We start from the raw sequence: 12,384 nt of genomic DNA on the forward strand, positions 1-12,384 counted from the left end.
TATTTTTATTATTATTATTATTATTATTATTATTATTATTATTATTATTGATTTTAATTTTCATTTTTTCGTATTTTAAAGAAAAAAAAAATCTGAAAATAAACATGCCAGATAATGATCCATGAACAGATAACCCAAAACGTTTTCTCATGAAAACAAATTTTCTGGGGCTAAAACTTAGTAATTGTCCCTTTTTTGTAAGAACATGTGTGCTTAGCTTCATTATTTTTTTTTTTTAACTCTAAATACAGTAGGCACCTCATATTTCGATTGCGCTTACCCAGGAAAAATGATATCATCACAATTTTAGTAGAACATCAGTTCTTTGATAAACTAACTTTGAAACACTGTAAACAATTTCTGACCTCACATTTATTATTATTATTATTATTATTATTATTATTATTATTATTATTATTATTATTATTATTTATAACGAGTTGTAAAGTTGGGAGAACATTTAAAAATTAAAAAAAAAAATTTAGTTAATGATATTGACACGTGCATGAAATAGACAAACATTGATGATTTTAGACAAGCTTGAACCAATCATCGCATTTAAATTACAAAGATAAAACAATAAGGTAAATCGAGATCGGGTTATCGATAATTGATGAATTATAAGTAAGTATATTGATAGAGTATGTAAGTGTGTTCTTCGTTATTTGCCATACTTTTAATTCTGTCAACCACATTACGATGATGCGCGTGCGCGCGCACACACACACACAACACACACACACACACACACACACACACTCTCTCTCTCTCTCTCTCTCTCTCTCTCTCTCTCTCTCTTTTCTCACACACACATACACAGACACAGGAAAACAAATAAAACACAGAAATACATAACCAAACTCAAGAGCTTTATCAAACTACTATACTTTGCCTAACTACTATTTTTCTCCTACCCCTCTACCCCCAAACATCCCAAAGATTTTCAAAATTGTTTTTCTATCAGTTTTAGTTAAGTAGTTAAGTTGATATGATCAACCGATGAATTTGGATTTCGAACGAGATTACAGCTTAAACATGTATGCACTTATATATAAATAAAGGAATTTATACTATATATAATATTTAATACGCATGAGCACGTGCACACACATACACACACGTATATATATATATATATATATATATATATATATATATATATATATATATATATATATATATATATATACCACATGCACATATGTGTATGTATACTATGTATTCTATAACGGAACTCACACCCCTGACACATATTTGTATATATTTATGTAATACTCATACGTTTAGACAAAATCGTTTTTCTAAAGCATTGAAAATAGTCCATTACATTGCATGAAATTGAAAGAGATATAATTACTGCGTGTCAGATTCTTTTCAACAATAACAATAAAATTCATCTTTCTTTGAAAGAGAGAATATTTTTTCTTTTTTTTCTTCTCACATTTAAAGTAAGAAAAGGGAACATGTATTATTGTTTTCAGTGTTTATGTTTTTATCCCTATTTTTTTAATTTGGAAGAATATGTCAAATATCTACGAATTTGGAAAAATAATTGTATTCATAGACGCAAACAAATGCATAATCAGGAATTAAAATTACACAATTATTTAAATGTATAAAAAAGTATTAGATATTGCGAAATTTATGGAATAGAATTAAATTATTGAAACCGTAACAATTTGATATAATGTTATTTTCGACGTAAGCTTTTTTCTGATATCACAAATTATATGAAGTCATTCTTTCACATTACAGATATATAATGAACTCATAAAAGAATACTTAAAATCAATATGTTTACGGCCTATCTTATTCCACGTTTTAAGCACATCTGATGAAGGTATTTAACTCGAAATATTATATGCTTATACGTTCCCCAACATAAACGGACATTGATGATTTGCATTAAAAATACTAACAAAATGATATTAAAAGGAACACAAAATAAAACTCTAGTTCACGTTTGCATTCGTCTTGTATTTAATCTCGCTTATATTCAATATATAACCACATTGCAATCATCTCATATATATATATATATATATATATATATATATATATATATATATATATATATATATATATATATATATATATATATATATATACGACACAATCGCGTTGACACACCAGTTCTCGCCAGATCACCGAAGTTAACAAACGCGTAGCCTGGCCAGTACCAGATGGGTAACCATTTGGGAAGACCAGGCACTGTATGTACCGCACCGAGTCGTAGAAATGTCCAGGTTGGTATCTGGGACGCATTTATTCACTGGGAGAGATGCAACCCCCAATAACAAATAAACGACCCGGATGTAAGCGTGACACGCAAAAGGACATACACGCCATCGTATTAATATATAGATAATTAAATATGTTGAATAGCAACACAAATGCAATCATATTTCGATCATAAATCTCATCATTATATTGAGTAGCCTAGGAATAAGGTTGGTATCATTTATTAGGGTCCTTATGTTCATCCCCTATCTTTCTTTCTTTCTTTCTTTCTTTATCTCCCATCTCCTTCTCTCTCTCTCTCTCTCTCTCTCTCTCTCTCTCTCTATATATATATATATATATATATATATATATATATATGTATATATATATATAACATTTGTGCTTATATATTTATATATTTATATATACATATAATTTAAATGAACGTTTATATATTATTGCATAATACAACTCTTGCACACACAAAAACATAACAAATAATTTACGTATGTTCATTTAGCTGCTCTGTGGGAAATTAGACACAAAGTCAGGTTGGTTTTGAAAAGCCAGTGCACTAAGTGTACAGCACTCTTGCATGTGCAAAATACTTTAGAAACTCCAGCTACATTCAGGACACTTGAGGAAATTAGCAATAAAATAACCCCCTTTCAGAGAGAAAGCAAAGCCTGTGAGGATACATCACCCCGACAGCAACCAATTCACTGTCAGACTGATTGTACGAGAAATACCTACTGAAACTGTGTCATGTATTGAAACTTAATTTGTAGAGATTATATATACAGGCTGTTCAAAAAGTCACTGAAGGGTTGAAAATCTTTGTCATTTTATCATTAATGATTATATTTTTCTTTATTTCAGATATTTTACAGATAATAATTTAAAAAATTAATCAGGGATCATTAGAACATTGAACAACGTACGAAAGTTGTGAAATTGTTTTACTAAAGTCAAGGGTCGGTTGTTTTGACTCAAAGAGCTCATCGACTACACTTTCATGTAAGAGTTCAAGTCACAACACAATTCGAAACATTGCGCATCAATTTGACGGCCCAGGAGCTGTACGTGATCATCCGCGAGCTGGCAGACCTCGAAAACGTCATCACAAATCAGGAACGAAATAAGGGAGTTCAATCGCAATCCAGAGATTCTGCAATCTGTCATGAATAATGCTTTGGAAAGAGCACAAATATGCGCAGCTGAAAATGGGCAACATTTAAAAGATATTATTTTTCATGAATAAAGATTATTTGAATTTTGCATATTTCATAAAATCTACCAATGTCTCAGTCAGATTGTGTTAAAATTACGAAAAGATATCATAAAAAATCAAGAATCTATTCAAATTCAAAACCCTTCAGTGACTTTTGGACACGCAAAAGTAAAAAAATTCTAAATTTAAGCAATAAATACTATTATCTGTAATTGTAGGCTTTTCGGTAAAATTTATTCTGCCTATTATGAATTACATAACCTGTTTAAGGTAAATAACGACTAGGAGAAAAACTATGCATTTGGCTAACCCGACGGTTTGTTTAATTACGGGATTAACTATAATAAGAAATTATTGAGCAAAACGTTTCAATAATTTTTGCAGTTTATATATAAACACGCGTTTGCAGATTTCTTTGAGCTAACACTTTCTTATAATCATTTTATAAATAGACTCTTCCGAATTCTATTAGAACTTTGGCTGGTTTTCATTTTGAAAAAGTGTAGTCAAAACTAAGATGGCAGCTTAAAAACTTACGTTGGATAAAATGTCTGTTGGAGAATTTTTTTTTATTATTTTCTTTAAAATATTTTGGATTTATCATTTTCCATATCTTTACTAAATAGCTACGTTCTTTTCATTTTTAAAAATCTGTGTTGACCTTTTTTTACTGACAGCTGTTTGTCTTTGAAGAGCTGCTTGATGAAATTAGGACAATATGTCATCTTACGATGACGAAACATGTGTAAAAAATAACGAAGAAAATATAGGAATTTGACTAAAACACATTTTAATTAACAATATAAAAAAAATAAACAAAAATTATGATTGTGAGCTGATTTTTTTACTATTTTTTTCTATATTTTTACATTTTGATGTAACTTACCAATAAAAATAAACAAAGGGCAGGTAACTCTCCCACCGCTTAAGTAAGCGAAACAATTAAATACAATAGAATCGCTATAAAAAAAATTACACAAAAAAAAACAATAGATCATATACACACACACACATATATATATATATATATATATGCCTGCAAACAATTTTAAAATTTACATTGACATATTTTCTTATATATACGTAATATTTTGGTCAATGGTAAAGTGCCTAATGATAAGAACAGATACTACACTTTAATCTAAAACAAAAGGCAATAAAATATTATATAATTTAAAATCAATGAAAAATTAATTTATTACTGTATCATTGTTTAATGTGGTTGGAAGTGTATATAGGTTCTACCCCCCCCCCCTTTTAAGGTGATGGGTAATTTTCTCATGTATTGCATCATACGTTGTGGAAGGGAGGTAATAAAGTATTTGTTATAAAACAATCTTTCTGGGAACTACAGAGGAGAAAATAGATTATTGTATTACCTATTCTGATCCGTCTTTACTTTCCTCTAAAGTAACAAACGAGTACTGTTATCTATATTTAGCAGGTACTGCTCGGGTAAAATCCTTAGATGAAAACAATATAGTCATGTTTACCATTTCTTAAATATGATAATTAGAAATTTGTTTGTAATTTCCACTTATTTTATTAATGACCTCCATTGGCAATTTTTCTCCATCCAAGCAATGCTCTGGCGCAGTTAACTTACAATAACAGTGAATAATTTATAAAAACAAAAGCAATGTTAAAGGTATGTAACATATTACTTTCTTAGTAATGAAATTAATGGTCCAGTGGGATGCACCATCGAAATCTGATTGCATTTCTGTAGCAATTATGCTCAATATATATATATATATATATATATATATATATATATATATATATATATATATATATATATATGTATAGTCTACATTATTTTATATATGTATATACACACTTGGATACTTTATTACTGTTTTCTGATATATATCATACTTACAATATATTTATATATAGAAATGTACACGAAACATTATACTCGAGAAGTTTTTGGGACAAAAATGGGCATTTTATATTTTTATACTATACAGATAATTTATATACAATTTAAAACATGCATATATCTTTCTAAGTAATGCAATATATATATATATATATATATATATATATATATATATGTAGAACCAACTTCTCAAAATCGGAACCGAGCCTTATCAAGGGAGCAGAACTTTTAAATATATAAACTCACTACATTGTCAGATAAAGGTCTTTAAAAAAAATTTTTTTTTTTATTTTATTATTATTATGATGATGATAATAATAATAATAATAATAATAATAGTAATAATAATAATAATAATAATAATAATAATAATAATATAGGTGATTATTTTAATACTTTACTGAAGTTTCATTGTATATACAATCTTCGAAAGTGTTAATAATTTTTAGAAGGTCTTCGTAGTATCATTCCTTATTGATATGACTTTGTTTTCCTTTTCTTTGTCTGCGGTCTTAAATTGATTTTCTTTCGATTTTGAGATGTTGGTTTTCTTGTTTATTTCTATATTCAACAATACACACACACACGCGCGCATATATATGTATGTATATACATACATATATTTGTTTACATATTCAACTATATATATATATATATATATATATATATATATATATATATATATATATATATATATATATATATAATATTCTGTGTCGCTTAATTGCCATATATATTTTTATAACTTATATATATATATATATATATATATATATATATATATATATATATATGTATATATATATATTCATTTATTACTGATATTACAGAAGTTCAGATCAAATTAACATGGTTTAAATCTGGGGGTGCATCATATTGAAAAATAGTGTTTAATTTTTTAAAGTCTATTTCTCTTTATGAACGTAGTGCTATCCAGTTATCTTCTGTCATATTTTTCAATACGAGTCTTCAAAACTATCAGACTACGTTGATTTGTATCTGACCTTCTGTAATATTATTGATAAACAATATTATGTTCTGATTTTAAACAATCGAGCACTCGGTCTACTCTTTCTACCAAAACCAAGTATTATATATACCCCCCCCCACACACGCGCGCGCACACACACACACACACACACACACACACACACACACACATATATATATATATATATATATATATATATATATATATATATATAAGTAGACCGTAGTATTGGCAAATTATATTAATCAAAAATACAGACAGGCACGCTGATTGATAGACAATAATTTGATAGAAAAATTATGGACATTGTTTTTTGTTTCCTTTTATAAAAAAAACGTAACATACAAAAACACAAAACGTTTTAATAGTCAGGGTAACTATAAGTATTAATCGCCTACGTCGAATATTTTAAGTTCTTTTTATTATGTCGAGCCGTCTGAAAAAAGAAAGAATACAAAGAAAGAAAGGTTCTTTGATACGACTTGGGGTATTTTCCCTTAGTTGAGCAGCACAAATTAACTGTAATACTTGACTTTTTTAATATATAATTTAAGCCAAACTCTATTATCGACAGTTGGAAAGTACTAAACTTACTTCCGATTTTCTACAAGGCAGTCAACAAGTAACCGTTTCATTTAAACATTGATATATACTAAAAAATGTTCGGAATATGCTGACTTTGCACGTCTTCAAAATTTCAAAGTTATTTTGAGGGATTTAAACTGTCGATGATAAAGTTCAAATAAAATATTATTTTCACATTTGCATTCTCTTAAGATAGATCCACAGTACTCAAAGGTGGGCCGAGAGGCCCTCTTTTAACTGGTTACTATGTTGAAATGTAGGGCTGCTTCAAAGCCAAAGAAAACCGTGGATATTTGAAGGTGCACCCGTCGTATTAAAGACCCGAAAAATACACAAAGCAATAATTTAAAATAATTACAAAAAAGAAAAAAATAATGATTAAAAAAAAAACAAACAAACATTTCCCGAACCCCGTCCCCAGGAGATGACTTGGGGTAAGGTTTCCGACGATGCAGATGAAGTTTTTTTTTTATTTTGGGGAGGGGGGTTGACGGTGAGCGACTGAGGGCGCCCCCTCCGGTTTGAAGCCATCTACACCTGATCTCCTGATCCTCCGTTTATTCGGACGTTGGTTTTCTTGGATTTACCTGTTTTTTTGCGCTTCTTCTCCGGTACGGGCGTCAACAGGTACTTGAATCGCTAAAAAAGGGAGGAAATATATTTATTCATTTATTTAGTATTTATTATATACGGGCATTGGTTTTCTTCGATTTGCCGGTTTTCTTTCTTCTCTTCTCCGGGACGGGCGTAATGAGATATCTGAAACGCTACAAGAAAAAAAAAAAAAAAAAAAAAAAAAAAAAAGACAGAAAGAGAAAGATGTACATTCACTGAGACATGGACCGGGGGAGAAAACAAAATGGCGCAGAAAGAAATACTGGATTGTAAAAGAAAAAATCTGGCATACCAGAAGAGTAAATGGTACTTATTCACTCTTTTAAACCAGACGTAACTCAGCGTTCGGCCCGGCTTTTCCCCGGAACACGACGTCAAGAGCTCGGGTTTAGCTTCTGTCTGACGTAAGATGATGATCAGTTAATAAAAGTTTGTTTCAGTTTTACTTCATAAAACGAAAAAAAATACTTGACAAAAAAAAAAAAAAATTCATGAATTTGAAAAAAAATGCTTAAAAATTATTTTTTTCATATAGTTAATGAAAATTAAAAATTACGGTAGGTTTTTGTTTATTTTCTGTTAATGTTTCTTCAGTTAAAATTTTACTATTTTCTTTTACGTAGCGTTGTTATGACTTCATCGACAACGCTCGGCGTTATCCGGCTGTTGACGTCATGCTCCGGAAAAAGCCGAACGAACACTGAGTTACGTCTGGTTCAAAGGATGCATAAGTACCGAGTAAACGACTTAAGGTCAACAGAAAATGTGCTCTGCTAGATTCAAGAACTGAGTCCAGCAGAATATATATATATATATATATATATATATATATATATATATATATATATATATATATATATATATATATATATATATATATATATATATATATATATATATATATACTTCCCATTTTTGGGTTGCTTACTCATCTGGTTCGCCACTTTAGTACTAATTTTTATTTATTGATTGATTAAATTGTTAGGTCGAAGTACAGAATAGTTAACCCCCCCCTCCTCACTACACAAGTTAAGAATGGCTTTCTAAATAATAAAGTGAAATATATAAAAATGCCTTATTTTATTTTTCTATTCTACGAACGGGCGTAATGAGATATCTGAAACGCGTGACTGAAATTCAGCAGCAGACGATGTTCTGTCAGGTTCAATTCCTTATATTAACCCATTAGGTTTCACTGCCCTCTGAATAAGGTACCAAATAATTATTTTAAGAAAATCAATAAGATGGTAAGATGGTATATATATATATATATATATATATATATATATATATATATATATATATATATATATATATATATATATATATATATATATATATATATATATATATATATATATATATATATATATATATATATAAAAAAAAAAAAAAAACAAAAAAACTGTTTATATCTTTTCTGTATTTATTTCCTGTGTATGATGCAATAATCACGTTGACACACCGGTTCTCGTCAGATCACCGAAGTTAAGCAACGTTGAGCCTGGCTAGTACCAGATGGGTGACCATTTGAGAATTCTAGGCGCTGTATGTGCTTTCCGCTTATCTCTTGTTTCCAGTCGTCCTGAACCTCCACTTGCCACTGGTATTCAACAATGTCGATTCAGGAGAGGTATGGTTGGCGATTGCGGAACTCTTGCCACAAAAATTTCCCGCGCAGGCACCCTTACCGACGGTATCCATAGTCTGTCAAGACTGAAGGAAGCCTTGATGATGCAAAAAAATCTTTTGACAAAAAAAAAAAAGGAAATGTTTCTTTCAAAAGCACGTAATTTTTAACCGAGCCTTTATATATATAAGTGAAAGTGTCTGTGTGTGTGTGTACATTTCCCTACGCAATAACTCTGTCAATTTTAAGCCTACAGATTCGAAATTTGATATACAGGGTACTGAGATTTGGGAAAATCGATGATTGGTTTTCAGCCAGACATTTGGCTGTTAAGGGGTAAAAGTTCAACCATTTGACCTTTGAGAACTCTACCAAACTCATGCTAGTATATCTATATATCTATAAAAATGAAAGTGTGTGTGTGTGTGTGTGTATTTCCATACGCAATAACTCTGACAATTTTTAGTCTACAGACTCGAAATTTTATATACAGGGTACTGAGATTTGGGAACATCTTTGTGATCGGTTTTTGGTCAGAAATTTGGCTGTTAAGGGGCCAAAGGTCAACGATTTGGCGTTAGAGAACTCTACCAAACTCTTCCGACAATTTTAGGTCTAAACACTTGAAATTTTAGATATAGGTTCCTTGGACATGGATCTAACTTGATTAGAGCTTTAAACAATTAATGTTAAGGTGTCATAATAGAGGTCAAAGTTAAAAGAATTGCCCTTTTTTGCTCAGCATAATCCTTACACGGGCACCCATGCTAGTATATATATATATATATATATATATATATATATATATAATTATAAAACTCAAATGACCTTGTAACGAGTGATGTAACCCACTTTCCGGTTTACGACATCCGGTTGTGCATGCGCGCATAAACATTAACCCATAACAACGTAAACAGATAAACACAAATCACTTCTTTTGCAGATTTTGACCTGCGCACTGAAATATTAACGTTATTATTTCGAAATTATTATTTAACATGGGAAGAGTGGGGGTGTTTTGCAACTATTCTTTATTACAATTATACTGTCGCTATTTTCTTACAACTACACAACTTTAACCCGTTGACAAACACAAGAACAGTTGTAGTAAAGCCAAGACTGCTACTACTACTATTACTACTACTATTCTCTATCCGTCCCTTTTCCTTCCTTCCTTCTTTTTTTATTTTTTCCTTCCTTCCTTCTTTTTTTATTTCTAGATACAAAATAGTTGTGTGAATTTGTTGACACATTTACTAATCTGTTTCAATATTAGTTTTATTTTATTTTATTTATTTAGGTTTTATTTTTTTGCTTCAGGTTTTATTAATTATCTTTTTTTAAATTTTAAGTTTCTATAACTTGGTTGAAGGATTGCAATATGGGTTTTTCATTCTTATATTTCTCATCCGTAGGTTCATGTGCGTTTTTGCTGCTAAATGACTTTCGTCGGCGTTCAATTCGTAGGAAAATCATGTTTAATTTTCGATTTTTGAGCGATTAATCGGAAAAATAGGTAACTTTACACGAATAGGGAGGATTTTTTTTTCATGTTTGAGTTATCCGTCCGTGATTTTTCATTTTAATATACTTTCATAGAAATGTTTCTGTTATGTCAAAAAAACAAACAAACAAACAAACTATTTTCTTTACGTCACAAGTGTCATGCTCATACATGAAGTCCATAGCTAATATAACATACTGACCCAACGGGTCACGGGTAGTCTAGTATATATATATATATATATATATATATATATATATATATATATATATATATATATATGTTGTGTGTACTCCTTAGTATCATGTGTAAATTTTATCTTGAATGCAAAGCACTTTGGTGTCTAAAATATATCACATGTATCCAATGTCCTATTTAAAGAAGAGTTGATGTTTCATTTTTTAAATAAAATTAATAACTTATTTTCTAAATTGGTTTTAATCATTACAAAAAGTTTAGAATAACAATTAAAAAGTTTAAATAGTGTGACACTCATTACGTTAAAACCTGCCTGTTTTGAGTCACTTACTCTTCTGGTTTACCAAATTTTACTAATTTTTATTAATTAATTTATTTATTAAATTGTTAGGTGAAAATACAGAATAATTAACAAATTCCCCCTACGCATGTTAACAATGGCTTTTTAAAATAATAATGGTAAATGTCGTAAAGTATCTATTTTTATTTTATAAATTGTTTTACAAAAATAAGAAATTAGAAGCGATTCTTAACATAGGGAAGTGGTTCTGTTTACTATTCTGCACGTTCAACGAACATTTTAATAAATAAATTAATAGATTAATAAATTTGTGAAATTGGAACTTTAACATGAGGTTCTTTTACGAAGAAAGTTTAATATCAGGAAATGAATATGCCAGAACACCGTTTGCTGTTGATTTTAAGTCGTATAATATTCTGATTTCTCAAAATTATTCATAATTACGAACTAAGATGGATGGGTGAATATCAGCAGCGGGTCCAGAAAAGAGCTAGTGAATGAGAACCAACATTTGTTCCATAAAACGCAGGCAGAAAAACCTGACATTAGCATACAGGTTATTGGCCAATAGTTGCTCTCAGCCTATAACATAATATCATCTCTTCATTTTATGTTTACGTGAATGATTATTAACTTTTTGAACGTTGAAGCCGAAGTATGTACTCATGTAGTCTTTAACCATCTTATTTTACACGAATAACCCGGTCTAAGCCGGGTTGACATGCTAGTATATATATGTGTATAAGTGTATATACATATATGTATGTTCATGAATTAAAATGTGGCACGCGTCTGCAGATGAAATGTCAGAAATTGACACGCTAAACAGGAATTGTTTCAATATTTCTCACAAATATAAACACACCTTGTTATTGTTATGAAAAATGTAACAGAAAGGAATCTGGTTATGTGGGTGTTTTGAAAAGCTTGACAGGAAAAAGTGACAGAAGGAAAAAGATTGCAGTTGGAGATTTGATTGTCAACCGAATGGACGCCACGATAATTCTCTCTGTCGCTCCCCCACTCTCTCTCCCTCTATCTACCATAAGCAAGAAAAACAGGAGAAAAAAATAACAAAAACGGACTGTTGCTTACACCAATGGTTGTTGTGTTTTAAATTCTTAAAAAGGGTTTATAATATAACACTTAAGGCAGATCCGGTGTTTACGAAAAATAAAGGAGGACGCATGTGTAGCCTTAACCCAACCTCTAAAGAACTTA

The 12,384-nt window shown here is 29.8% G+C and overlaps 1 protein-coding gene across 21 annotated transcripts in view; it reads right to left on the reverse strand.

Moving 5' to 3' along the window:
- Positions 1–6,746: 6,746 nt before the first annotated feature.
- LOC145291288 (sodium-dependent dopamine transporter-like) overlaps positions 6,747–12,384 on the reverse strand; it is a 458,811-nt gene continuing 453,173 nt past the window's right edge. For 19 of the 21 annotated variants that reach the window (XM_080138406.1, XM_080138214.1, XM_080137880.1 and 16 more), the window contains one exon: positions 6,747–7,554. In XM_080138406.1, coding sequence (XP_079994532.1) covers positions 7,447–7,554 — 108 coding nt within the window. In that variant the 3' untranslated portion in view covers positions 6,747–7,446. Of the gene's footprint in view, positions 7,683–12,384 lie in introns of all 21 variants that reach the window. The other 2 variants (XM_080138501.1, XM_080137082.1) reach the window with 2 other exon arrangements.

Source organism: Euprymna scolopes, chromosome 1 (genome assembly GCF_053919585.1).
Source record: "Euprymna scolopes isolate OS-2025 chromosome 1, ASM5391958v1, whole genome shotgun sequence".
NCBI lineage: Eukaryota > Metazoa > Mollusca > Cephalopoda > Sepiida > Sepiolidae > Euprymna > Euprymna scolopes.